General features: G+C 50.8%; 2 protein-coding genes across 3 annotated transcripts; both read right to left on the reverse strand.

The window, feature by feature from the left end:
• Nucleotides 1-3,107: 3,107 nt before the first annotated feature.
• On the reverse strand, nucleotides 3,108-7,770 carry LOC107542674 (HLA class II histocompatibility antigen, DM beta chain). The gene is made up of 6 exons (XM_016220104.2): nucleotides 7,710-7,770; nucleotides 6,789-7,070; nucleotides 5,269-5,553; nucleotides 3,893-4,009; nucleotides 3,699-3,734; nucleotides 3,108-3,360 (listed from the first exon to the last, which is right to left on the reverse strand). The coding sequence occupies exons 1-6, from the start codon at nucleotides 7,762-7,764 to the stop codon at nucleotides 3,344-3,346; spliced, it is 792 nt and encodes a 263-aa protein (XP_016075590.2). The 5' UTR covers nucleotides 7,765-7,770; the 3' UTR covers nucleotides 3,108-3,343.
• An 8,788-nt stretch (nucleotides 7,771-16,558) lies between these two features.
• Nucleotides 16,559-20,087, reverse strand: LOC107542672 (HLA class II histocompatibility antigen, DM alpha chain). Of its 2 annotated transcripts, XM_016220102.2 has the most exons (5): nucleotides 19,991-20,087; nucleotides 18,497-18,772; nucleotides 17,661-17,939; nucleotides 17,305-17,430; nucleotides 16,559-16,962 (listed from the first exon to the last, which is right to left on the reverse strand). In XM_016220102.2, the coding sequence occupies exons 1-5, from the start codon at nucleotides 20,070-20,072 to the stop codon at nucleotides 16,958-16,960; spliced, it is 768 nt and encodes a 255-aa protein (XP_016075588.2). In that variant the 5' UTR covers nucleotides 20,073-20,087; the 3' UTR covers nucleotides 16,559-16,957. The 2 variants fall into 2 exon arrangements, with proteins under 2 accessions (XP_016075588.2, XP_016075589.2); XM_016220103.2 differs by lacking the exon at nucleotides 17,305-17,430.
• Between the last annotated feature and the right edge of the window lie 7,706 nt (nucleotides 20,088-27,793).

Here is a 27,793-nt window from a genome sequence, read left to right on the forward strand (position 1 = left end):
GGAGAGCCTGCAGTGCCTGTCTGGGAGTAATCTCTGTGGGTTCGGGGCCTCTCCACTCTCTGCAGCCCCTGGGGACTGGTCTGGCCAACGGTGGCAGGGAGTACCAAGGAGGAGTCCCCTGGGCCCTGCTTTAAGGCCGTGGGAGGGCTCTTGGGAATGGCAGGCACTCCCTGCAAAACCAAAGTGGGGACAGGGTTGGATTCCACCTTCATCTGTCATCCGATTTCCCCAATTTTACTTTGCAAACAGAATTACTTGAGATGATCTAATATAATTTTCCTAAATAAACATTGAGATTAAATACTAATCCTGGTCTGTTCCTTTCACACATGCGTGTGCAGGAGGAAGGAAACAGAGAGAACCTGGGACACAGGAAACAACGCTCAGGATACACCCCCACCCTACCTCACCCCACTGCTGTATATTTGGATTTATTCCCACTGGCTTTAATGGTCAAAAGAAAACCCTCAGACTTGAATTCAACACATTTCCCTAAAGTAGTGGCACTGCCCAGAGGGCTGAAGCTCTCCCTGCAGCGCGGGAGCCCTCTAGGCGCAGCCAGCTCTTTCCCGGTGGAGAGCAGGGCTACATGCCTTCGATTCCCGCTCCAAGTTCAGCTTCTAAAACAAAACACTGAAGGGAGAGAATCGTTTGTTGTGCCACTTGGATTAGATGGCCCAAAACCCACTGTCTCTCTCCCTCTCTCTCCGTCTCTCTGTCTCTCTCTCTCTCTGTCTCTCTCTCTCTCTGTCTCTCTCTCTCTCTCTCTCTCTCTCTCTCTCTCTCTCTCACACACACACACACACACACACACACACACACACACCGCAGTCTCGCATTCCGCTATGTTCTGCGTCTCCCCCCTCACTTGCCCGCCCTCCACCTCGCGGCGGGCGCCGGGCGCTCCCTGGGCAAGGACACGCACACCCCCCCTTCTCTCCCCCTGGAACCTGGCGACCGGATCCCAGGAGATCTACATGCACTTTTCCTGCTCCCCATGTGGACGGAAAGAGCCTCCCCTATAAAACAAAACCTCAAGGTCAGGCAGAGAAGCCCGCTCGGGAGCGTCCGGAGGGGCCTGGACGCCGCGCAGCTGGCCGGCCCCCCCTCCTTCCCCTGGGGTCGTCGCTCTGCTCCCCCCGCTGTGCCCAGACCCGGGCCCTGCGGACCCGCCGCGCCTTCAAAGCCGGCCGGGCACAGGCAAGACCCAAAGCCCCGCCCCGGACCAGACTAGAGTTTCAGGTGGAATTTGCTTTGTCAAACAAACAAAAACAAGAACAGTGGGTGAAAAACTGAAAACGGAACAACACAAGGTCCGAACAGGAAGCTATTACAGAAAACACAGTCAAGTCGAGGCGGCGGATTTGCATGACGCCCAAGCTAATTAAGTGAGCCATATCAAAACTTTAAATGAAACCTAAAACTGACAGCGCGTGGAGATCAGCTTGGGAGCCTACGTTTGGCGAGGGGCGCACCGTCCCCGCCCGCCCCGGGCCGCGCTCCGAGGGACCCGTTTGGAATCCGTGCGCTCGCGCCTCCCCCTGGCCTCCCCGCCGCCCGGCGGGAGCGATGCCCGACCGCAGGGGTCCTTCGGGGAAACCTCGGGTGTGCCGGCGGTCGGCGCACGGGCCGGCAAACCCTGAGCGCCTGCTCCCGACGTCGAGGCTGCAGGAGCGAGGCCGCGCCCGCCCCCAGCCAGGCCCCTGGGCACAGAGGCTGTCCGAGGACGCCGCGCCTGGGCGCCCACCCTGCACCCACCCAGCCACGGGCCGCAGCACGCAGGACGGTTCCGCGGCCTCCTGCCCCTGCCCCATCCTGATTCTGGCCGCGTGCGCTCGCGTCCCGACGCCCGCACAGGGCGCCTCCTTAGCCCTGGCCCTCCTTCCGCCGTCCTCTGCGGGGCTGAGCCAGCTCCTCGAGGACTTCTCTTCCTTTCTGGTTTCTTCTCTTCGCCTGAAGTCCAGCGTCCATCTCTAATTCCAAACCCAGCTGCGCAGCCCTGCTCTCTGGGCGCAGCCGGCCTCGCGGTCCCTGGACACGAACAGCACCCGGCTTCTGCTGTTTGAAACCCAGCCCCCAGCAGTGGTCGCCCCCGGGGTTTGGGGCAGGAGGGAGCGGGGGGCTGGCTCTGGAGGGCCCTGTGCTCCAGCACCAGGGCCCCCAATACAGCAGTCTAGTTACTGCGCTCAGGGAGGCAAGCATGCTGTCAAGAACGTGCTCTGGGCCCTGGGGGGCAGCGCCAGGGCTGCGGGCCCACCCCCGGCGGGGCGCGTACAGGAAGCAACGGGCGAGCGCACCGGCAGGTGGAACAGCGCATCGACGGCGCGCTCCCTCGCTCTCTCCCAAGTCAATTTAAAATTTTTTAATTTCCTCTCTGACCTTAGACAGGTTGATTAACCTCTCTGAACCTCATTTTCTTTGTGTGTGACGCAGGGAGGCCGTCTGTTCCTGTGGGGTTATGGGGAGGGACAAACACGAAGCCCCCGGCCCGGCGCAAGGTCGTGATGGGCACTAAGCTACTTCCCTTCCCCACTCGGGGTTCCCAAGAAGCAGCCGCCCAGAGCTCGGGTGAGGTTCGGCCTCGCCCCCGAGTCCTGACTGTCCGAGGGCCTGGCAGGGTTGTGGCGAAGGTCGAATGAAATGGCGCGTGTGAGGCACCTGGCGCAATGCCTGGCCCAGAAAGCTGAGCGACTGAGCATAGCTAACGCCCTACTGTGCGCCCGCTTGGTGCCGCGCAGTGTTTTTAGCCAATTACAAGACTGAGCTCGTTTAATCCTGGTAAGATCCTTTATGAAGTAAAATGGCTTAGTCCCTCCCTCTACCTTACTCCGTGACTCCCTCCCACCACAGTTCAATTCCTTCTTATAAATTATCAATTTAAAAACTGCCCCGAATTCTGTCTCTCTAGGTGGAGAAATGGGAGAGGACTCCTCCCCCAGTAGGGGAGCATCAGCCCCAGCCCCCCACTCCCCGCAGGCCCGCCCAGCGCCTCAGGGAAAGGCGGGGAAAGCAGCCCTTCCACCAGCGTCTATTCCTCAGGGACAGGCCAGCCGCTCCCTGCCCTCGGTGTCAGGCAGGGCCCTCAGGGGCCTCCCTCCCCGGGTTAGATCCACCGCAGAAGTACAGCCTTGGGCAATGGCTTGATTACAGAATATGCCCGGAAATGAGGTCCTCCACGTTGCTAAGGTTTACTAGGGAGGAGACTGGGAAACCCAAAGCGCTGGATGGAGAAACCCTGGGATCCCAGACGAAGTGGACAGTTTGAGGACGTCGGGGGGCGCAGGGCACCACTGAGGGACTGAATGCCCTTCTCCTCTGGTGTGGGAGCTGCAGAATCCCTCCTCTAGGAGATGTGCCGACCTGCAGGAGAAATCAAAAGGAGATAATAAGGCTTCAAACCGTCACCCCATCATTGGTCCCTCTAACTATCATGCCAGAGCCCTTAATACAGTGATATTAAAAATTCCCAGGCCCCCTCCAGCCTCCTCCCCGTGGACACTCCACTGGGTGGGAGAGTGGGGGAGGCTCTCCTCTTTCCTGCTCCTAATCCCGCAACGGTGGCTTAAGTCAAGCTCTTGACCTGACCCTGGTAGAAGCTCACCCCTCCACAAAGCACCATTAGCTGAACCCAACGCTGACCCCTCAGGCATCACCCCTTCCGAAGGACCAGTAGGCAAACAGACAAACACAGATGTTACCTTCTGGATAATTGGACCCTGGGAGGGAAGTATAGCCTAGGAAAGGAAAATATTTGATTAGAGGAAGTCTCTGTGGATAAAAGTATCTGGCATTGTCCCCAGCAAACGAGGCCGCGCTGGGAGAAGCACTGGGGGGGGGGGGGGGGCGAGACTGGGAGTGAGAGTGCAGATGGGAGTTCAGGAAGGCCACTCACCAGAGGAGCCAGCTCTCCGCCAGCTGAGCAAACCCAGAGAGAAGATGATGAGGCCCAGGCCCAGAGTTGCCACAGACACAGAAACCTTCACTGTCTGCTCCGGGGACAGTCCAGGTGCTGCAAAACCAGAAACTTACTAGAACCGATCTTGGCTGCTCCTTCCCAGAGCAGCTTTATTTATTTCCACCGCCACCTGGCAGGTTCAAAGGTGCTTTACCCCAACCCCAAAGGTCTAGCTCACACTGCTTCACTCCTCAAAACTCCCATCCTGTGAATCTCTATTCCCAGAGTAACCCTGGGGGACCCCTAGAGTTAGCACCCTGGCTTCTAGTTCCTCTCTCATGCCGTGGGGCCTCTCTTCCTTTGCCCGGAAGGCACCCTCACCGAAGAAGAAGGCGTTGCTCCTTCCGCTGTCCATCGACCCCATGGTGACCATGTTTGCTCCCTTACTTGCTCTATCTGAGTTTTCCTATTAAAATGTCTTTCCACCTTTCCTAGCCCCCAGTGGTCCTATTCCGTGAGTTATGTGTCTCCTCCCGCCCACACCCAGATTTCCCATGTGTTCTTCCAGAACCTGCCTCCAGCCCATTCGCAGGCCCGAGCGGGTCCCCTCTAAACCCTGTCCCACAAGGCCTTCTTTCCCAGGCTAAGATGAACATGCCGCCCCCAAGGGAACTCCTTGGGCAGCTGTAAGGGGGGGCTTGCCCAGGAGAGCCTGGGGAGCCTGCGGGCTCCTCTCTGCTCCCCGTGCCCTTCCAGGCCGCCCAAGGACACACAGGCCCCCCACAGGGGAGGGCTCCTCTCGGCAGACAACCTGGGCCCTTCCCTGGCCCGCTGTAGACTCTTCCTCTTCCTCATTTCTTCGTCTTCTCTTTCCAGAGAATCCCCAGGTCTGTGTGCAGCTTCCCGGGCCCCTTCTCTCGGAGCCGCAGTGGCGGGGCTCCCGCAGAGGTGGCTCCTCGCTCTCCCTCCTGACGGGCCCGCCCGCGCCGCCCGCGCAGGGGCCCCCTTCCTTCTGCAGCCCCCGCATTCCTCCAGCCCCCATTCCTGACCCCGCAGCAGGACAGCTGAAATCTGAGGGTCCCAGAGTATTGCGCCCAGGCCAGCCCGGCTCCCCTCCCGCCGCAGCCGAGCGCCCACTGAGCCACACCCGCAGGGCTTTCCCTTCCTGAGCCCCGCGGCCGCCCCCAGGCGCCAGCCCTCCGCGCCTCCTCCAGGCCACTGCTCAGCCCCGCTCCCCCTCTCTAGCGCTCGCCAGGGGCCCAGGGACCCCTCCACACCTCACTCCCTCGCTCAGATCCTGGGGTCCATTTCCAACCGCCCACCAGCAATGGCTCCCCGCTTTGACCTGCTTCCTCCCCCTGCCGCGCGCTTACTCCAGTGCTGAAGGATGGGCTCAGGAGCCCCGACGTGCTCCACCACGCAGGTGTAGGTGTCCCCAAAAGCGGGGGTTGTGGCTAAATAGGAGAGGGTCTGGTATGTCCAGTCCCCATTGGGCTGGACAATCTTATGGGCACTGCCGTGAGGGGGGACAAGCTCCCCGTTCTTCCTCCACGTGATGGTCACATCCTCTGGGTAGAAGCCCCACACGTAGCAGGCCAGCATCACAGGCTCCCTCGTGTTGAAAGGAGTGGCTTTGGCCACTTGCACGGATGGCGGCCCTGCACAGAGGAAACCGGCGGTGAAGCAGGAGGGCCTCTTCCCCAGCCTGCCTTCTCTCCTTTAGCTCCTCACGGATTTTGCCAGACTACCCTCCCCGGGCCCTCCCCGGGCCCACCCCGGGCCCACCCCAGGCCACCACGCCTCCCTTTGAAAATAAGGAATTAGAAACTCATTCCCGCTTTGCTCTCTTCTCTGCCATTCCTCCACTGCCCTTCCTTTCCTCCTTCCCAAAATTATGTTTGATCACAAGAAGCATCAGCCAGGCCCAAACTGCAAGCGTCCCAGACAGCCCTGTATTTATCTCAAGCACAAAGTGGACAATTGTCTAGAGTTGCAAATTGGGGTTTATGTAAAGGTAGAAAAAGACTTTGGTCCTCAAACCTCATTTAACAAATTAATTTGCTAAATAAATCCCCTTTTCCTCAGATAGTTTAAGGAAATGAGCCCAACTCAGGACTCTCTCAAATTTGGATAAATGCAGTTCAAATTAATGAGACTGTTAATGTATACATTTTTTACTAGTTTATTCTCCTCGGTCACCCTCCTACTTGCCTCTATCTTGGTGCTTTTCAAACAAAATCCCAGACCTTGTGTTAAAATGCAGATTGCCTAGCCAGCATCCCCAGGTATTTTCATTCCACTGGTCTGCGGGGCTCTCAAGAGCTTGTATTTTTAAGGAGCACCTTCCCCAGGCAATTCTGAGGAAGGTGGATCAGAAATCACAGCTCAAGACACAATGCTCTTTCCTGTGGAGATCCAGTTTCCTATACCACTCTCAGGTCATTGTCAGTGCAGGGGATTAAGGGTGAGAGAGCAGACATCGTGGGAGGCTTTCGGCAGATTCCATACCTGGGTCCATCCCAGACCTGGAAGCTCAGATCCTGGTATGGAAAGGCATGCACCTTGGGGAAGGCCACTCTGGCTATTCTGACATGTCCCTGGTGGAACCGGGATCTGCCAGTTGAGATGTCTGCCTAGGAGGAAAATACTCGGACTGTCCCCTCAAGAGCTCCTTGCGGCCTCAAGCATCACCTCCCCTCCTTTATTCCCGCTCCACCCCTGCAGACCACCTTGTGTCCCCTCTAGGGTCAACCCTCCCTTTTTACATCCAGGTCCACACACTTTCTGCTTCTTTTCTGCCCAAATCTCAAACCTCTTGCCTGCTGAGGGATCCTCCCTGGCCTCCCTTCTCTTAACTGTTCCTAATAGACCCTCCGCACCCCTCTCTCCTTACTTGTCCTTTGGGTCAGCGATCCCCAAAAGGGCTGCGTGCGGTTGGCACAATCTTGGAGCCCCTCAGACAAGCGCTGGAGGAGTTTTTCCTGCTGGTTGAGGGACTCTGAGAGGTATTTGGCCAAGATATTCAGTGCCCCAAATTCACAAGGGGTCATTGCTTTCTCCTTTGGATCCCAGCAGGACAGCAAATCTTTGTTGAAGGAGACACAGTACGTGAAATCCTGTGGAATCCCATTATCATCAAGCAGACAGGTGCTTTCCACATGGGCCAGGAAGCCACCTGCAGGAGCCAGAGAAGAGGGCGGGTCAGAAGCCAGGCTCAGTGACCCCAGCGAGCTGCGCACGTTTCCCATCTTGGCAGCATCTACCGGCCAAGCTCAGGCACGGGAGTCCCCAGGAGCCACAATTAAGGGAGTCAATGGTAGCAGCAGAGGTGTTTTTAGAACTGTTTCCTCTTTATGTGAGACTAAGTATGAGGACAGGAGTGGCCCAAGATTATTTGCATGTTTAAAAATGACAATTTGCCCAGGAAAAGACCTTCAAAAAGGCACATTATTGAGTGAGAAAGGGTCAAGGGAAAGAGTCAGCCCTGTTCTGTGCTGCACGTGTTACTAAATATTCACTCTACACATGATTATGAAGCGCTCAGTGTGTGCCTGGCACTGTGTGAGCAGCTGGGGATGCAACAAATGAGACAGCTGTGGCCCTTGACTCAGTCCCGGCAGGAGGTCCCTATTACACAAATGATTACACAGCTTCACTGCTATTAAAATCGCTACACAGGAGCAGTGCAAGAGCTGCTAGAGTATATCACAGGGAAAAAAGCTAGTCTGTGTGTCCAAATCCAATGACAAAACTGAGCCCCCTTACCCCGAAACAGGAGGAGAGGAAGACAAGCCCCAGGAAGAAATGTCCTTACCTGCTCCGCTGCAGCCCAGGCTGAGGCCCAGCAGCAGCCGCAGGAGTGTGGTCATGATCTACTCTGGGAGGCGCAGGGAATTCGGTCCCCTGGCCCAGCTCTTCCAGGGGCCTTGAGTCCTTGCCTGCGCCAGAAACCCCAGCCTGGGTGGTGATCTCCAGACCCTGAGCAGAATACGGTATTTTGCAGGCCCCTTGAATCCCACTAAATAAATGATAGATTACTAACTTGTTCCTACCAGCTCATCTAAGTCCTGTCCCAAACTGAGGGTTGTCAGCTTGGCTAGGGAGCTGGGGACAAACGTAGAAACAAATCGGTAAGCGCCTCAGCCTAGCGTCATCAGTTGCTAGGTAAATCTCATCCTGCCCTAGGCTCTAAACAACTGGTCTCTTTCTTAACTCTTGCTGTGCAGCAACCATCTGTAGGTGGACTTCCCTGGGTCAGTAGAGGGAATACTCCCAGTATTCCCAGGACACATGTAGCCTGTCCTGCCAGCTGGTTGAGCTATTTCCTCTCAATGTCTTCCCCAAAGACCTACTAGATAACCTCTTTTGTTCCTTAAGGGAAGGTTACTTGGGAAGATATTCCATAACCTTTGGTCTGCCCTGTCATACAGCAGTTGGAGGACACGGCCCTTCTGGGGCAGGTGGCAGGGGCAGGAATGCTGAGAAGGAAGGAGGTGCGGGAAAGGGCAGGGTTTGCTCTGGCCTCAAAGCAAGACAGCAGAATCAGGAAGGCCACTCCACCATGGGCAGGGGCATGGCCTGAAAACCCCACCCTGGGCCTCCAGTCTTCCTTTGTCCAGCCAGTGGAGTTTCACGTCCCCCTTTCTGCTTTCTGGAGCAGAAAACCCTGTCCTCCTATGCTCTGAGCCAGCCACCTCAGGGCAGCCTGCAGTCCAAATCCACTTAGCCCCTTGATTGATAAAAGGCTACATGGGCCAGTGCCCAGAGCTCATCTGTCTGCCCCAAACTCAAAACTCCCCTGTGTGTTTCCCATCTGAGCCTGGGCAGGTACCTGCATTATGAAGCCATGAGAAAAATAAGATAAAGCTTCCCTAATTTTCTTCCCCTAGAAAAGACAGAATTTATTCAATTTTTTATTTTTTTATTAAATTTATTGGGGTGACATTGGCCAATAGGACCATATAGGTTTCAAGTGTACATTTCTATGATACAAGATCTGTACATTGCACTGTGTGCCCATCACCCAAAGTCAAATCATCCTCCATCACTACATTTGACCCCTACACCCTTTACTACTTCTCCCCACCCCCTTCCCTCTGGTAACCACCACACTGCCATTTGTGTCTATGAATTTCAGTTTTATATCCCACATATGAGTGAAATCATATGGTTCTTAGCTTTTTTCCAACTGACTTATTTCACTTAACCTAATATTCTCAAGCTCTATAGTTGTTGTTGCGAATGGCAATATTGCATCCTTTCTCATGGCTGCGTAGTAGTATCTATAGTATATATGTCCTGCATCTTCTTTATCCAGTCCTCTATCAGACACTTTGGTTGTCTCCATGTCTTGGCCACCGTGAATAATGGTGCAATGAACATAGGGGTGCCATATATCCTCACAAATAAATGTTTCCAAGTTTTTCAAGTAGATACCCAGAAGAGGGATTGCTGGGTCATATGGTAGCTTTTTCTTAATTTTTTGAGGAACTGCCAGACTGTTTTCCATAGTGGCTGTACCAGTCTACATTCCCACCAGCAGTGAATGAGGGTTTCTTTTCTCCATAACCTCTCCAACACTTGTCATTACTAGCCTTGTTCATAATAGCCATTCTAACAAGTGTGAGGTGGTATTTCATTGTGGTTTTGATTTGCATTTCCCTAATTGCTAGTGAAGTTGAGCATCTTTTCATATATCTATTGGCTATTCCTATGTCTTCTTGGGAGAGGTCCTCTGCTCATTTTTTAATTGGATTGTTTGTTTGCTTGGTGTTGAGTTGTATGACTTCTTTATATATTTTGGATATTAACCCCTTGTTGGAGCTGTTGTTTACAAATATCACCTGCTATTTGATTGGTAGCCTTTTTGTTTTGTTGTGCAGAAGCTTTTTAGTTTGATATAGTCATTTATTTTTGCCTTTACTTCCCTTAACTTTGGGGTCAAATTCATAAAATAGTCTCTCTGACCAAGGTCCATAAGTTTAGTACCTATTTTTTCTTCTATGTAATTTACGGTTTCAGGTCTTATATTTAGGTATTTGATCAATTTTAAGTTAATTTTTGTACATGGGGACAAACTGTAATACAGTTTCATTGTTTGCATACAGCTTTCCAATTTTCCCAGCACCGTTTATTGAAGAGGCTTTCTTTTCTCCATTGTGTTTTTGGCTCCATTGTCAAAAATTATTTGCCCATATACATGTGGTTTTATTTCTGGGCTCTCAATTCTGTTCCATTGGTATGTGTGCCTGTTTCTCTGCCAATGCCATGCTATTTTGATTATCACAGCTCTGTAATATAATTTGAAGTCAAGTAGCACGATACTTCTGGCTTTGTTCTTTTTTCTCAGGATCGTTTTGGCTATTTGGGGTCTTTTGTGGTTCCATACAAATCTTATGATTTTTTGTTCTATTTCGTTAAACAATGACATTGGGATTTTGATGGGGATTGCATTAAATCTGTATATTGCTTTGGGTAATATGGCCATTTTAACTATGTTGATTCTTCCAATCCATGAACATGAAATGTCTATCTGGAAAAGACAGATTTTAAATGGTAATTCATTCTCCTACCCCATTGTGAACTATACCATTGGTGGCTTTTTCCATCACAAATTTACAGCCCTAAATTGGTTTCTCTCTGCTCCCCAACAGGCTTCCAGGCTGCCTATTCTCACCTTGGTTTCTTAAAACTCTTGGATTTGATTTAATAGTGAGTTAAACAAAAAAGGATTAGGAGGGAGCCCCCTGTCACCACATTTGTCTATCATCCACCCCAAGAAATTTCTGATCTTTATGAAGAAAAATGGAAGGGCAAAAAAGCATGCACCAAAAGTAATACTAAGATGAATGAATATCAGAAACAAGACTTGTTTCATTCAACTGAAAGTGTGCCCATGTTTCCAGGCTGCCCTGGTGATAAGACTGTTCTGGATACTAACTCCTCTAATGAACCATCAAGGGCATTGGAGTGGGCAGAAGATGGGGCAGGAGACCAAAATTTGATGAGTTTCTTCTTCGTTACAAATTCTATACTAGGCAGGCCTTTTACATGCTGTCTCATTTAATCTTAAAAGACCTGTTCCTTGTCCTCACTTTACAGTTTTGGAAAAAGATCCAAAGATACACACCCAAGGTCTAGAGGTACACACACACACACACACACACACACACACAAGAGTGTGCCCACACACGGGCTCCCTCCTGGGACTGAGACAACCCTCATGGCTAGCAGTGGCTCTGCTGAGGAAAGAAGAAAGGCAAGGGCCGCGGGATCCAACCGGGCCTTGTCTCTCCCGTTCTCAGACTTCTTTCTGATCCTATAACTAATGTCTCTTCCACTTTCCCTTTCAGTGGTTTCAAACTGGGCGAGTTCTCCTACACACGCACACTTCCCCCTTACACCTCCCCCTCCCACTAGGTAGGCGGGAGCCCAACCTCGCAGGAGCTAGGCCTTGGCCCCTTACATGCTCACAAAGCCCGGCCTGGCCCAGGACCCCTCGGTGTGGCCCTGGCCCAGCGGCCCAGGCTGAGCTCCCTCCCGCCCTCCCCAGCCCAGGCCTCTGCTCCTTCGGCCAAAGGAGATGTGAAACCTGTGGGGCGGCAGCAGGAAATGTAGGTTTCACTTCCCTATTACAGAGAAGACGGGGGTGATTTTTAGAATAAAGGACAGAAAAACCCGCAGACCTACGCTCAGCGAAGCAATGCCTTCCTTCCCCTCTTCATCTTAAGCGTGCTTTGTTTTTTACAGACATAACTGTCCCCCACCCCCACTCAACCCAAAAGAATATTTCAGCTGCCCTGTCCACTGTTGGTGATCTGCTAACTATTTATGCAGCACTAGGACCCAAGAGGTTGGAGAGCCCCAGCCGGCTTCCCACAGCTGTCCCAATGTCACTGCCATATGCAGGGGCCCCAGGAGCGAGTCCTCCCTTTCCCAGGTGCTGGAAGTGAACTGATCAAGGCCTTTCTGTGCAAAGCAGTCCAGGGAGTTCCCAGAGCTGGGAGACAGGGCCTCAGCCCCACCGTTCCTCATTCACTTGGAGGGCCACTGGGGAGTGAGAATAAACATCTCTGAGGGCCCGGCCGCGCGGCTCGGGGGTTGAGCATCGACCCAGGATCCAGGAGGTCGTGGTTTCACTCCCGGTCAGGGCACATGCCCAGGTTGCTGGCTCGATCCGCAGTCGGGGGCATGCAGGAGGCGGCAGATCAATGACTCTCTCATCATTGATGTTTCTATGTATCTCTCTCTCCCTCTCCCTCCCTCTCTCTGAAATCAATAAAGATATATTTTTAAAAAAACACATCTATAAGGAGAAGCATTTATGTTAAAGCCAGTGAGCCATTAGGCCAATGGACTTAAAAGGGAAAAGAGAAATCGCCGTGGGGGGCAACAGGGCGTCCCCTCCACCTGCGGGAGGGGCGCTGGGACTGGGCGCAGGCAGTGGGCGTCAGTCACAGCGGGCATCTGCAGGGGCCTGGCCACGTGATGAGCTGCTGTCCCAGGCCTGGCAGGAGCCTGAGCCGCTCAAACAAAAACGAACTGCAACAATGTCAGTGGCACTGCACACTGGGGGAAGTCACAAATGTGCTCTCGTGCTTTTCCTGAGAGTGTGGCCATAACAATAAATCTCATCTAGTTACTTCCTAAGGCCGCTCCCTCTGAGGTCTCAGGTTCCTCTTCAGGACAGACGCTTTTAACTCGAGCCTCCACTTTAGAAACAAAAATCGCTCAACCCATCAGTTATTAGTAATCTAAGCCCAATAGCGTGGGACCACATTTGTGACTTCCTTCAATGTCTTTTCAAAACTACACACACCTGCACCTGCCGGGATTACACTGCTCCCCAGCCTGCCCGGCCTCGCCCACCCCTCCTCCCGCTCCCTCTCCCCTACCGGGATTCATGCTCCAGAGTCTAGACTCTGACCTTGGGGTTACAGTTGCTGTAACTACATCGTCCTTCCATCCTTCAGCCAAAGTGCTCGAATTGCCAGACGATATCCTACCTGATTTGCCACCACAGCTCTTGAGGAGTGAGTGTTATCTCCACTTTAACTATGAGAGAATGGAGGCCGAAGGAGGTTAGTGTTGCCCAGACTTACCCAGATACGAAGTAACAAAGCATAACTTGAACTCAGGATTTATGATTCAAAATCTTATACTTCTAATAATTGATTAAAATAATTGAAAATTGCCAACCATTTAAAATAATAATAAAAGCCATAATATATCCAGAAATTAACATAAAAGTATAAGAACTTTATGAGGAAAAAAACCTTTATTAAATTACATAAATGAGAAGTAAAGAGATATATGAGAGTGTGGCCATAACAATAACCTGAGAGAGGGCATCCTAACATAATGAAAAAGTCAATTGCCCCCATATCTTTAACTGAAATGATGCCCCAACCAAAATTATAGTAGGATTTGGGGAGAAATTGACAAGTTGATTCCAAAATGTACATGGAAATAAGGTCCATGAATATCTTAGGCAATTTGGATAAAGAAGAGCATATTAAAGAGCCATAGACAAACCCATGCATATAGGGAACTTGGTGTAAAATCCTTGGGGATAAATGGAATATTTGGTCATCTGTACTAGAAAGATTAATTTACTATTTGGACGAAAAGAAAATTGTATCCTTACACCAAATAGAAAAATTCTAGATCAATAAACATCTTGATGTGAGAGGAAAACAATCACGCTAATTACAGCGCAGTGGAATATCACAGGCAGCCAGATAGATGTAAGGCCAACATTTTTACCCCAAATTACTCATCAGAAAAGAGGGGATCACCTCATATGGAAGTCCTTAGGGTTTTTCATTCCAAATTAAGGCCACTCCAAAGCTATTTGGAGAAGATACATTACCTTGAAATGATCTCAATTAATAAATTCATTAGAAGAATTAGAATAAAATTGTTTTATGAAATGTGAGAGTGAGAACAGCAATATGCATACATTAATATATTACATTAGAAAATGTGGTTTTAAATTTGTGAGTTGGTAACTAAATAAAGGTAGTTTGGCTATTTGACTATTTCCCTATAACTTCTATATCCCTAAAATTGTATATACTAAAATTTGTCAAAAAAATACTTTTAAAATGTTCTCACTGAGAAAGTGGAGTATTTATTACTTTATCACTTTATATTCCAGCAAAAATTGTCACTTTATTGCCATGTGGTTGGAAAGGATTTCTTAAGATCATAAAAGCACAAACCACAATGGTTTTGAAGATCAAAATTAAACCTATTCAGGGAAAAACTGTATAAATTTAACTGATGAGCAGCAAATGGAAGAAGGCATTTGCAATATTTATACTGACATAAGATTACTATATGGAATATATTAGATTCCCACAAATTCACAAGAAAATGCAATTTTTAAATAGACAAAAGATATGAATCAGCAACTCACAGAAGAGCGAACCCTATGAAAAGATGCCAGCCTCACTAGTAATGAGAAAAGGCAACTTAAAACCAGGCACCGCCTTACACTCACCGAATTGCCAACATTTGAAAGCCAAATAATCTCAACTGTTAGTGATGACCAAGGAAAATGAGAACCGCCTGGCTCTGCTGGTGGAAGCGTAAACTGTTTATGGTCCCTGAGTGCTAAAAATTAGAAACTAGTTGGGTGAAAAAGTTAACATATGAAACAGGCAGGATATCCTTGAGCGTAAAGCCTGGGTTGAGTGCTTCCAAGAGTTCGGTGAAGGCCGATCAGGGCCGCAGGATTAGGGAGAGGTTCGCAGAAGGGTGAACCTTGAGTGCCTCCAGCGTTGGTTAAGATGGGAACAAGCAGAGCGGAATGAGGAAGGTGTTCGGGTGAGAGGAAAAAGCCTGGGCTAAAGCGAAGACAGACATGATACTGTTGGGGAAGAGGGAGAAAACACACTCACTGAAGAACAGGATTCCTGCTGGGAAAAGTGGGTGATATTTTTTATTAGAAGCGGGACCCAGAGTAGACAGGGTCTTGAGTGCTTCTTGAGCATTATGAGTGACAGTCTAACAGACAAAAAAAAAGTGACAGTCTAATAGGATTCTTGATCAGAAAGCACCTAACCTAAGTCCATCATCTTACAGGTGACGAATTTGAGGCTCAGAGAGGGGATGTGACTTGTCTAAGGTCACACAGCATAACAAAAGCACCTTCAAGGTTTGACTGGAAGGAACTTCTGGATAAGTTGGAAAATAGATAGAAATCAGGAAGTAGAAAGCAATAAGAGATAGATGTAGAATGGTAAAGTGAAAAGAAAAACATCTCAAAGGGAGAAAATATAATACTTGAAGGTAGATTCAAAGTAGATTCCAGAAAAGAGAAAGAAGTCAATGGTGCTGCTATGCTCCCCTGTGAAAATCTTGGCTAAGTTATTGAGCAATTTTTCTATGTGCCACTGTTCTAAGCCTCCATCGGATAGTAACTTACATAAGCTTCACAACAATCTTATTAAGGGGGTCACTACTATTATCATCCTTCTACTGAACATGCTACCAAGGCACAGAGGGCTTAAGTAACTTGCCCAAGAGTACACGGCTAAAATTTAAGTCACAGTTGAATTCCTAGTAGCCTGATTCCATAGCCCATACCCTTAACCAGTGTGCATGCTGCTCTTAGAAATGACGTGGTTCAGAGAGATTCCAGCTCCTGGAAAGAATTGGTATTTTCCCTTAGATTCTGGTACAATGCAAACAACAGAGATTCCTTCACCAAAACCAAAATAATTTCTGGTTAACCTCAATGCCACCCCCTCCTTCAAAGCAACCTCCAGACCCTAAAGAAAGCCAGAGGCAAAGCATATGCAAAGCAATCTAGCCCTGGGAGGCAGGTGCCCTGGCCCAGCCCACTATCAGCCCAGGACAGCACTGTCAGTTCTACTTGGAGGAGCGGCTCAGGCCAAAGAACAGCCCATTTGGAAGGACACGTGAATTCAGGAAAATAGAAATCCAGGCTGTTCCAGGGCCCTTCCAGGCTGTTCAAATGTCACTTCAGGAGTATGATTATACTGTTTTCACAGAACTGACCTGTTGAAGTTAGAATAGCGTCTGGCCTGGCCAGCGTGTGGCTCAGTTGGTTGGCAGTCATCCCGTGCACAGAGAGGTTGCGGGTTCGATTCCCAGTCAGGGCACATGCCAGGGTTGTGGGTTTGATCCCCGATAGGGGGCATGCAGGAGGCAGCCAATCGATGTTTCTCACTGATGTTTCTATCTCTCCCTCTCCCTTCCTGTCTCTCTCTAAAAAAAAAAAAAAAAAAAATCAATAAAAACATTAAAAAGACTAGCTTCTGAAGGCTTCCTTTCCCCACTCCTGCACTCCTGTTTCCCAGCTAGGGCGAAGGGGGAAGGGAGATACATACTTCTCCAGGCGGTGAAGTGCAAAAATACCCACAAGCAAAAACGTCACCATTTGGTGAGCTGGTGATCGGAAAGCAGCTCTGCCTTCATTTCTCACGGTCTGCACACAGTGACGGAGCGAAAGCGACAGCGCGGTGCTGAGACCAGGGAACAGGAGGCAGCTGAGGGGGCAGGGGGTTCCCAATTTCCCTCCCTGAGGACAAGCTAGGTTCGGGTTAAGGCATGTGACATTGAATGTGACATGACAACGCACTCAAGTTGAGATATCCAGAAACAAACACCATGAGTTAAAAAAAAAGGCCACAATAAAAAGTAATGAGATTTATTGCCTTGAAGTGGGAAGGACTGTGGTCATGATAGAAAGGCCACTCTGGGTTCTCTGGGATGCAAGCCCCGGATAGCGGAGCCCCCAGCTGAGAACCTGCACACACACACACGCGCACATGCATGCACACGCGTGCACATGTGCCCACGCACACACAAACACGCGTGCGTTCACACGTGCACACACACGCATGCACGCGCACATGCACACATACGCACACACACGCGCGCATGCGCACACACCTACACACACGCATGCACATGCATGCATGCACACAGCGCAGGGGAGCCCCAGGCCTTCTGCTCAGGGAAGCAGCGATGCTGGGCAGCCCCTGCTAGCGAGGCCCGAAGGTGTTGGCCTCAGGCTCTGACCAGGAAGAATCAATCTGAGGAGAGAAGGGTGGAGGGAAGCCATCAGGGGGAGGCCTCCTCCCCAAAGGCCCCCTGCCTGCGGCAGCCCTACAGAAGTAGCTCTCTCCTTGTCCCCAGATCATCCCCGCACCCTTCCTGCGGCGCCCATCATCACTCCTCCGCCACTCGGGGCCATCCCTGTGACCCACGACTGTGTGTGGGAACCAGGACCCCAACCAGGCGGATGCCCATGGAGCCCATGCAGCCTTCCCCCGCGGGCCTGAGGGTCCCCTAAGTCCCCCGCAGGCCCGGGAGAATGCCGGCAGCCCACGCAGCACCGCCTGTGGCCCCCGCCGGCTGCCCCGCAGGCCACGAACCTGAACAAGGCCTCCGGAAGCAGACTATGAGCACCAAGCCAACGACGATGCCCAGCACACCCAGGCCGAAGGCCAGGCCGCACAGCACATTCTCCAGAAGATCTGAGGGCAGCGGGTTGTGGGGCACTGGACACAAAGGGGAGCAGGTGGGCCCTGAGACCTGGTTAGGGAGCCCCCCACCCTGGGGAATGACCTGGGTGTCTGGGATGACAAGGGAGAAACTGGGCATGGAAGACTGAGGTTGGCTCAGAGTGGGAATGGACTAAACAAGGTCCAAGTAGAGAAAAAGGGCTCTCCCGTGGGTCTATCCTTTTTTGTCCCCAAATGAGCCAGGCTTCCAGGGAGGAGCCTCTCACCCCAGTAGGCAATTGCTGTGTAGCCGTCGATCTCATGAGTCACGAGGCAGGAGAAGAGGTCCGAGGGTGAGGGTGTGAAGTTTAAGTAAGAAAAGGCCTGGAAGCTGAGTCCATTGATGGCTGAGACAAAAGTAGGCCCCGCGCCTTCCACAGGGGCTGCATGATGCTGCCAGGTCACCGTCAGGGTGGGTGGGAAGAGGTTACTGACAAAGCAGACCAGTGTGTTGGGCTTGCCGAACTCCAGGGGCTTCAGCGTGAACACCTCGGCAACAGGAAGCCCTGGGGCAGGGTGGGAAGGAGGTGTGAGGGAAAGAAGAGTCTTATTTAGATGGTACCCTGGTGTTTGATGGGACATGTCATACAGAGGGGAGGGCAGACAGTCAATGGGGATGGGCTTTGAGGGGAGAGATGAGGGGGGCCTTGGGCTCTGAGGTCTTCTTCTAGGCAAGAGCCAGAGCTGGACCTAGAGGCAGAGCCAGACCCAGGCCACCCTGCAGCCATCGGCCCTGACTTCCTGCAGTCTTCCTGTCTAGACCCCTCAGCGACATCTGATCACAGCTGTCTGACCATGAAAACACGGGCACGTCATCAGGCACATCCCCTCTTCTGCTGAGCATAGTAACACAGCGCTCAGTCACTAGGCCTCAGCTGCTCCTGCTGGCTTCATCAAGTTGAATAAATAGCTTTGAATGTCGCCACCTCTAGACCTGCCCTCTGACCCAGAGAAGCAGGGTTCAGCCCAGAGGTGGGGGGCTGGTGTGAAAGGGAACAATTCAGTGTATAGATTAATGAGGGTAAGAATGCAGTTCCCATCCCACCCCCAAAAAAGCTCTGACCTCTAGACACTGGGATTTGCCCTTCTAATTTTGGGCCTATTTCCCGGACCATGGCTTGGCAGAAGGCTTTATCAAAGAAAATGTTGGAAGAATCTCCAGGCTTCTGGGCCCAGTCAGCAAATTCAGGCAGGCGAGGAACTCGAGTGTTCTGGGAAAAGTCGAAGGAGAAAAGCAGGTCCTCATCGTAAGCCTCCGAGAGTCCGATGTTGGGACTCCAGTCCTGACAGTACATTGTGTGCTGGAACGTGTGGTTCTGTAGGTCTGGCCACCCTGCGGCTGGGATACAAAGGAGATAGGGCCCAGTTCAGGACCAGGAGCCTCCTCCCCCTCCCCCTCTTCCTCCTCTCTAGCTTAGAAAAGGCCAGGCCTGCTGCAACCAGAGGGGCAGGGCTGGGATATAACCAACCCCCCCCCCCCCCCCAGTGCCTGTTATTTGGGCTATCCCACCCAGTGGAGGTGAAAAAGAAATTACTGGGATCTCTCCAAACTACCCCTGCCCATAAAAAGGCCAACTGTCTGAAGCTGTGAGAAGTAAAACTGGCTGCTGTCTGAAGCCTGCAGCGTTGGTGGGGTTTGCGCACTGCTAGAGGCAGAAACCCAGCCTGACTCTGCTCCAGGCCACGGTCCGTCACAGGCTGCATCCACCCAGGGGAGGCCTTTGTCTAACTCACAGGCCACCGTAGTGACCTGTGGGGGGCCTGGATGGGTTCCCCAGTCTTAGAAGGGAGGGCGAAGGAATGGTTACCACCACCCCAAGCTATTGATGACACCACTCCCTCCTCTGCCCAGATACGTGGTGAACTGAAAAGCAGTCTCCGGGCTTCTTCTCAGCCTCCCTGGAAACGTCTTCCCCTCTCTCAACCGTCCAGCCCTTGCTATGCCAGGACTGGGGGAAATGAGCCCATAACTGCACGAAATAATCCCTTTTCTTTGAAACTTCTGGCAGGAATCCCCCCAGTGAGCAGGAAACCTACCCAGTCAATACCCAATACTTCGAATAACAGACATTTAGAGTAAGAGGGATCTTCCAGATTATTTTCCCATTCTGCCCCATCCTTCTCCGAGAAGGAAATTAAGGACCAATGAAGACTTTTCAAGAATTGCAAGGTGAGTTGATGACCGAGTGCAGAGTGACTCTTGCATGCAGAGTGACTCTTGCATGCAGCAGTGGAAATAACATTTGCTTTGTTAAATCCCAGCGCTACCACCTCCCAGTGTGTGAACTTGCACCAGCTACTTTAAACTGAGTTTCATTTTCTTCAACTGGAAAATGGATATAATAATCTCTGCTTCAAGAGACTCTTAAATGAAATGTATAATATGCCCCTGACACTGCCATCCATCCATAGTAGCTTTGTCCCAGTTCCTCTCGTCTCGACCACCCAGCAGCACTTCCCACCACTTACAAAGCATGGGGCTCTCTCCCAGGGCTGTGGGTGGGCACCCTGAGCTGAGCCCCCGCAGGACTGAAGCAAAGGCGAGGTGCTGTCATACCTTGAGGGGCGGTCTGGGCGTGGGGCAGCAGCCACAGGAGGTGTAGCAGCAGCGCTGGTCCTGGGCCCCCCTCATGATCCATGGCTGCACCCACACTGCGGGCTGGGAGCTGCCACCAGCTCCCCAACTCCCTTCCAGACCGTGTTCCGCCAGCTCACTTCCAATAGTGTCCCTGCCATTTGGGCTAAACCAATCACAGGGGCGAAAGCTTTCACGTCACCAGTCACCGGGGAGAGGCCTGGGGCCAGCCAGCCTCCTCGGGAAGAGGGCCCTTGGTCAGGCCGGAGCGGGGCGCGGACCTGGGCCGGGCGGGCGCGCGGGGACTGCGCCCCCTGGCGGGGACCGCTCCCGGTGTCCCCGCAGCCTCAGCCGGGCTCTAACCGGGGCCGGGCCGGGCCGGGCGCGGGGCGGGGAAGCTCCCGGTCCCGCAGCGCACTGCGGGCCCTCCGGACCCCGCTCCCGCAGAGGCACTCCCGTCGCCAGCAGCTCCAGCGCGCTCCGCGGTGCTGGCAACGCCAAGGTGAGCAGGGCACGCTCCCGCCTGCAGAGAGCGTGGAGTCTAATCGAGGGGGCGGTGGTAACGGATAAACTGGACAATGTGACGTATTTGAAATGTATTTGAATAAGAACGCGCCGAGTGGTTTGGAAGTAGCAATTTTATGAAGTTGAAGGAATGGATGGGACATATCAGGATGGCCCCTAAGAGTCTTGAAGAAAAAAACAATTTGATTATATGGACACGGACAGTGGCGGGGAGAGGGACTGTGGAGGGGTATGGGACGGGGTGGAACGGGTCATTGGGGAGAAAAAGGGACATCTGTAATATTCTAAACCAAAAAAAATTTTTAAAAAAATTTGATCAACAGAACATGAGTGGAGAGAAAAGCGGTCAAGGGATCCGCACGTGTGTACAAGTCAAAGGCACCTGAGCTCCTTGCTGCCGAGCCTCCCCCGCGGGGAAGTTGGGTGCGGATGTTGTGGAGCCGGCTCACGTGCTGTCCAGAGGAACTAGGAATTTAGGCGAAAACAGATCATATAAGCCCCGTTATGCCGCAAGGAGGGGCCAGCTTTTCTTGGCAGATGATGGAGATACTAAAACTGAGGCAGAGCCATCATTTCAACCTTTGAAAAGAATTGTTCCTATATTTCAAACAATGAATGGACTGGAGCTTAGAAAGAATTGAGGCAAAGCTGCTGATCAAGAGTCTGTAGCATATGACATCAAAATTAAAAGTCTCACACACACACTGCCCTTTTGTAACAATATAGCAATGGTTTAGGTGAAAATGTTAAGATCCAGAGGTAAGTCAGGAAGAGAGGCGATGGGGGAATGGAATATTGAGGTAATCAGGAGGTAGACTCCAAAGGGCGTGGCTACTGATTAGATGTGGGAAGGTCAGATGGAGGGTCAGAGATAACACCCAGGTTTCTGAATGGGTGGCAGGGAGAGACGTGAGTGATGGACAGATGAAAGGGATGAATTCAGTTCTGTACAAGTTGAATTTGAGATGCCCGTGGATCAGCCACGCAGGAGTGAGGCGTATGCGTGTGGATTTCAGCTTTGGGCTGAAGAACCTTCATTTGAGAGTCACCGGCACAAATGTTGAAACAGAGGTGGTAGACGAGATCACCCAAGTGAACTGCGCAGAGATGAGTGGGTGCATGAGTTCAGACCCCAGGCCTCACGCCCACCAGGATCCAGGACCCAGGACCCAGTCAGAGCACATAGTGCGCTAGGTATTCAGACTGAGACATTTACCGCAGAGAATTCATTGCAAAGGCAAGAAGTGCCAAAGGGATGGAGAGTGGCTGGAGGTGCACAGAGGAGCGAGGAATACCTGGAAGTCAGAAGCTGCTGTGGCCCCTGAGCGGGAATCCATGTCTGCACCTGCTGTCGCCCTGACGGACAGACTGTCATAGTTGGTGCTGAATCTCCTGAAAAGCTGTCATCTCCAGCAAGGCGGGCTCACTGAGAAGGTACTTCCTCTGCCCAGCAGGCGCGAGTCCAGAGTCACCTGTTCTTGCTGCTGCTATAACTCCCTGCTATTGCCAGTCTTTTAGAGACAAGGCAGGAAGCTTCTCGGTTTCTCCTGTCTGCTGAGCTGTCTCCTACCGAGAGAATCTAACAGGAAGCCAACCGCCAGGAAGCTAGAAGTACACGCCTCGCAGACCCCGAGGCCAAGCAGCCCAGAGCCCAGTGTAGGAGGGGAGCCAGGCACTGACGCCGTGTGCTAACCAGTACGCTGAAATGCGCTAACTTGGGAGAATCTGGTGGCAGCAGGAGCATCCAGAGAACGAGAGAAGGAAGAAACAGATTAAGAGGAATGGAGGTGTCCCACGAAGAAGGGCAAGGCCAGCATTATCAAGTGCTACTGGAGAGTGTCCCTGCATTTGGCAATAATGAGATGGTTGACGGATTTATGGAGAGCAGTTTCAGTGTTGTGGTGGGAGCGACTCCAGATGGTGGTGGGCTGAGAAGTGGGAGGTGAGGAAGAAACTGTCAGTGTATAGCTGCAAGTTTGATAGAGAAGAAGAGAGAAAGACAGAAGGGGTGGGGGAAGGTGCAGTGAGAAAGCACTAATGTGGCAATTAAGTAACCTTAGAAATTAATCTATGTGAATCGGTGGACCAGACATGTTTCTAAGACTTTCAAAATCCATACCCCTTTTCGAAAGCAAAAAACAGCAATAACAGCACCCCCAAAATAACTCAGGACCTCCTGGATATTAAGATTTGTGTGGGGGTGGGGCTGGGGGTGGGAGGCAGAGTGCCAGGGCTAGAGTAGGGTTTGGAAATGATTGTATTACCCTCCAAAACATGGAACATTTTCCCACTGTCTCTCCCTTTGTGGACTAACCCATGTTAGTTGCTGTGGTGGAGATTCAGGCCCCTAGGAAAGTAGAAAGTCTGTGATATGCCCAGGCCTGGAAGGGGAGATGTATGGCACTCAGCCACCCAGGGTGCCATGAAGGATCAGATAGTAAATATTTTCGGCTTTGTGAGACACTCCATCTCAGTCCCAGTTCCTCAGTCGGGCTGCCCAACAGCCCCAGGCAGCATGTGAATGACAGAGCAGGGCTGTGCGCTCCCTCCTGCTCCTCTCCCACTTCTCAGGCCTCTCCTCACTCCTTCCCGGACTTGCTCTCAGCTATTTTTTAAATACTGTTGTTCCTGGAGTTTTGTTCTTAACCTTCTTTTGACTTATGGACTCTGAAATTTAAATTTCATATAACTCTTGTAACTCACAAAATATATATATTTTTCAACCATTTAAAAATGTAAAAACCATTCTTAGTTCTCAGGCCGTATAAAAACAAGCTGGATTTTGCTCAGACCATAATTTGCTAAACACTGTTCTACGCATGTGCCAGAATTGGGATGGGGGACCCAAAATAAACCCACCCTCCAAAGAAGACCCCCACCGGCCCGTGGGGATGACAACCGGTTAATGAACACATTGTGCCGCAGATACAGCGGGTGGTTTGGAAAGAGGTCTGGGTGGGAGGGCTAGGAACACATGCAGCAGACACTGCAGCTCCTCTGGGTGGGAGGGTGGCGGCAAAGACCCGCGTGAGAGCTATAACCCCATCACCAGGGCAGGACTGAGGCGTGGTTAACTCCTCTCTCCTGGTGTAAATGCAAAAAGTTCAAACACTTGTAACTGCCCCTCCCTCTGTGTAACCCTTCTTCCCATCAGGACTCTGCAACAACCTCCACAATAGATGATCTCAAAAACAGTCTTTCATCAGTTGGGGGAGTGATAATCATGGGCAAGAGAGGAGCAGGCAGCCAGTCTGGCCCCCCAGAAACTGTTCACTCTGGTCTTCAGATATGAATGCCTCTGAGAACACCAGCATGCCCACGGCTGACGCTCAGCTCTCCCATCCTTTTTGTCCTGGCAGAGCCAAATTTTCTAAAAAAGTCATGGCAACCATCTCTCCACTTTCATACTTGCCATTTAATACTTACCCCTCCACGGTGGGGCTGTTCACTAGTATTCTGGTGTTGCTAAGTCACATGGACTCTGCAGTCTCTGCAACATTTGACACTGTTGGCCCGGCCTCCTTCCAACCTTTTCAGCATCTGGGCAGCGCTCTCTCCCGGGGGGTTCCCCCCATTTCCCTGGCATTCTGTCTCCTTTGCGCACTCCTTCCTTTCAGTTACCCTTTAAGTGCTGGTGTCCCTGGAGGTTGGTCTTCAACCTTTTCTCTTACATTGTCCATGTCCTGGATGGCATTTACTCCCACACGCCTTCCCTTACCACCGACTGGCTCAGCTCTACTCTGCTCCACACCCCTTGTCCCCAACTGCCTGTGTGTGGCTTCGTGGGGGTGTCAACAACAGCAGTTCTCAAACCGTATTCCCCACAGAAGTCTCCCTCAGGAAAATTTTTTAAATGTATTTTTTATTTTTAAATTTATTTCAACACTAAACACATTTACATAATAATTATGCAACACTTTATTATATTTAATAAGGCTATTTTGGTTGTAAGCAATAGAAACCAATTCTGGCTAACTTACAATTTAAAATGGCAATTTATTAGGAAACTGAGTGAGCTCATGAAATCAAAAGAGTGGAATAAGCTAGCCCCGGGAAGGGGAGCCATGGGGCCTAGCAGCGGGGTACACTGCCATTAATATGCGACAGCTCCAAAGGCACACTGCTGGGTGAGGCAACCCAACTGGCTCAGCTTGTATGAGGTGTGCACCTCGATATCAATGAGCTGTGGCCAGGCACATCATCACCCCTATGCATTAGAGCTGTTTCCAGAGACGGGAGAATCATCACGAACCTAGAAACCGCACCTCCCTTGAACTTGTGGCATCCCAGCTGCCTGAGACCACCTGAGGCATGAACAGGCAGAATCTGCATTCATGCTCAGCAGCAGTTCCCAAGTAACTGCCTGGGTGACACATGTGATCTCCTTGATGCTCTCTGGTCTGTCACAAGTCTGGCCACAAACTCCAAATATACTTATGATATGACCTGATGTTGATTAATTAATAAAAATATTTATATTCACTAACTGATTTCCTTTGGACCTATAATTAAAAGGATTTTTTTTTTAAATCCTCACCCAAGGATATTTTTTCCATTGCTTTTCAGAGAGTGGAAAAGAGAGAGAAAAACATCAATGTGACAGAGACACATTGATTGGTTGCCTCCCGCATGCACCCATACTGGGGCCAGGGATCGAGCCTGCAGCAGAGGTATGTGCCCTTGACCAGAACTGAACCCGAGACCCTTCAGTCCCAGGCCAACGCTCTAATGACTAAGCCAAACCAGCTAGGGCTAAAAGGGTTTTTTAAAATCTCTACTAGAAAAATTTCAAACATACATAAAAGAGAATAATAAACCCCTATGTACTCATAAATTTCAATGATTTTCAACCTTCTGAAAGCTTTCTATTCTTGTTTCATCTATTCTCCTGTTCCACCCACTTTTTTTTCCTGTATTTTTTTCAGTAAATGTTTTTAATATATTTTTATTGATTTCAGAGAGGAAGGGAGAAGGAGAGAGAGAAGCATCAGTGATGAGTCATTGATCGGCTGCCTCCTGCATGCCCCCTGCTGGGGATCCAGCCATGTGCCCTGACTGGGAACCAACCACAATCTCCTGGATTCTAGGTCGATGCTGAACCACTGAGCCATACCACTGGACTCCTGTAGTATTTTAAAGCAAATTTTGTCATTGTATTCCACGAGGAAATATTTCTATGGGTGTCTATAATAGATAACTTTTCTTTACAATAACTATACTACTATCTCCAATAACATTAAAAACAATTGCTTAACTCCATTTAACACAATATGTGTTCGTTTTTCCCTAATTATCCAAAAAATGTCTAAAAGGTGTTTTAAATGAAAAGCAATGTCTTATGGTTTCCCAACTGTGCTTTCATTCTTTAAAACACTGGTAAATTTTCTATTTTATATTGTCTCATAAACTCCTCTCGATGGTTCAATAATTGTAATAGACAAATTAAATTTAGCAATTACTACTCTGAATGTACCTCCATCTCAAAATTTACAAAACCAAACTCATCACCTTCCCTTCCCAACATGTTCCAACTCATATTCAAGACCTTAATAAATAACTATCCAGCCAAATTATCAGAGCTACAAATGTGTCAACCTTGACTTCATTTTCCTCAAACCTTCTCACTCCATTGTTTACCAAGTCCTATCAATTCTACCTCTTAAATAGCTCTTAAATCTGTCTTCCCTTTTCTTTCCATTCCCACTAGCTCAGGCCATCATTGGTTTGTTTCCTCGATTACTACAACTTTCTTATAAATTGGCCTCTGTCTCCAATCTCATTCTTATTTTCCAGTACTGCCAAAGGGACATTTTTATTATGCGTATTCAGTCACATCATACTTTTGATCTGGGCCCTACTTAAGCAACTTATATATTCCTTTGAGATGAAATCTCACCTCCCTCAGGAAGCCTTCTGGGAACTGAACAGAGATTAGTGCATAGCATCTTCAGGGTGCTTCCACAGCACCTGGTGCCTGCCATTGCCATCATTTTTTAAAAAATTTATCTTTATTGTTGAAACTATTACAGATGTCTTTTTCCAATTGACTCCTTCCACCCCTTCCACCACCCCCCCTCCGACCTACCTCACTATTGTCTGTGTTCATGGGTTGTGCATACATGTATATTAGTCTTTGATTAACCTCTTCCTGCTCCGCCCCCCACCCCTTCCCTCTGAGATCCCTCAGTCTGTTCCATGCTTCCACGTCTCTGGATCTGTTTTGTTCATTGGTTTATTTTGTTCATTAGATTCCACATATGAGTGAGATCACGTGACACTTGTCTTTCTCTGCCTGGCTTATTTCACTCAGCATAATTCTCTCCAGGTCCCTCTATACTGTCTCAAAGGGTAGGAGATCCTTCTTTTTACAGCTGCGTAGTATTCCACGGTGTGACTGTCCCGCAGCTTTTCATCCCCTCATCTCCTGATGGGCACTTGGGCTGCTTCCTGATCTGAGCGATTGTAAATTGCGGTGCTGTGAACAGGGGTGCGTCAGTTCTTTCTGATGAGTGTTTCAGGATTCTTAGGCTATGTTCCTAGAAGTGGGATCACTGGGTTAAACTGGACCATCATTTTTTTTTCCTTTTCCTTTTTTTGGTTAATCCTCGCCCAAGGATATTTTGTGCACTGACTTGTTAGAGAGTGGAAGGGAGGGAAGGGGAGAGAGAGGAAGAGAAACATCGATGGGAGAGACAGCGACTCGCCGCCTCCCGCCTGAGCTGCGGCTGGCGCAGGGCGGGAACCGCAGGCGCTGGGCGGGCGGGGCGGGCGGGGCGGCGCGGGGCGGGCGGGGCGGGCGGGGCGGGCGCTCTAACCGCGGGGGCCGTGCGGGCACCTGCCCCGCCCGCGCCAGCCTTGCTGCCGCGCCTGTCCGCGCCTGCTCCACGGTCACCTCGCCTCCGCCGCAAGGTCCCTGAGAGATCACATCGTATTCTTCCTCACCTTCCCGGCATCCCCCGAGGTCCCCCGAGTGACCGCTCACTGGGTGAATGAACAGCCGCCAGCGGCCTGGCCGGTGGGCTCAGCTGGCTGGGTGTCAGCCGCTGCACTGAAGGGCCGCCGCTCAGCTCCCAGCCAGGCGCATGCCCAGCTGTGGGCCCATCCCCAGCTGGGGGGTGGGAGGCAGCTGATCAGTGATTCTCTCTCACATTGTTTTTTCCATTTCTCTCTCTCCCTCTTCCCTCCTCTCTCTCTAAAATCATAAAAACATATTTAAAAAAATAAAATTAAAGTAAGTGGGCTGCTAGTTACTGAAGGTGT

The sequence above is a fragment of the Miniopterus natalensis genome, chromosome 5 (genome assembly GCF_054644295.1).
Source record: "Miniopterus natalensis isolate mMinNat1 chromosome 5, mMinNat1.hap1, whole genome shotgun sequence".
Lineage (NCBI taxonomy): Eukaryota > Metazoa > Chordata > Mammalia > Chiroptera > Miniopteridae > Miniopterus > Miniopterus natalensis.

What these genes read in the sequence shown, in the direction of transcription:
- LOC107542674 (XM_016220104.2), bottom strand. Translation starts at nt 7,764, where the DNA reads ATGACCACACTCCTGCGGCTGCTGCTGGGCCTCAGCCTGGGCTGCAGC. An exon ending in ATCGCTGACCCAAAGGACAA is followed by an intron (nt 5,554 to 6,788) that starts GTAAGGAGAGAG and finishes TCCTCTGTGCAG; the next exon opens with GGCCGCCATCCGTGCAAGTG. An exon ending in GCCCATCCTTCAGCACTGGA is followed by an intron (nt 4,010 to 5,268) that starts GTAAGCGCGCGG and finishes CTGGTTTTGCAG; the next exon opens with CACCTGGACTGTCCCCGGAG.
- LOC107542672 (XM_016220102.2), bottom strand. Translation starts at nt 20,072, where the DNA reads ATGGATCATGAGGGGGGCCCAGGACCAGCGCTGCTGCTACACCTCCTG. An exon ending in CGCCCAGACCGCCCCTCAAG is followed by an intron (nt 18,773 to 19,990) that starts GTATGACAGCAC and finishes TTTGTATCCCAG; the next exon opens with CCGCAGGGTGGCCAGACCTA. An exon ending in CACAGCAATTGCCTACTGGG is followed by an intron (nt 17,431 to 17,660) that starts GTGAGAGGCTCC and finishes CTTTGTGTCCAG; the next exon opens with TGCCCCACAACCCGCTGCCC.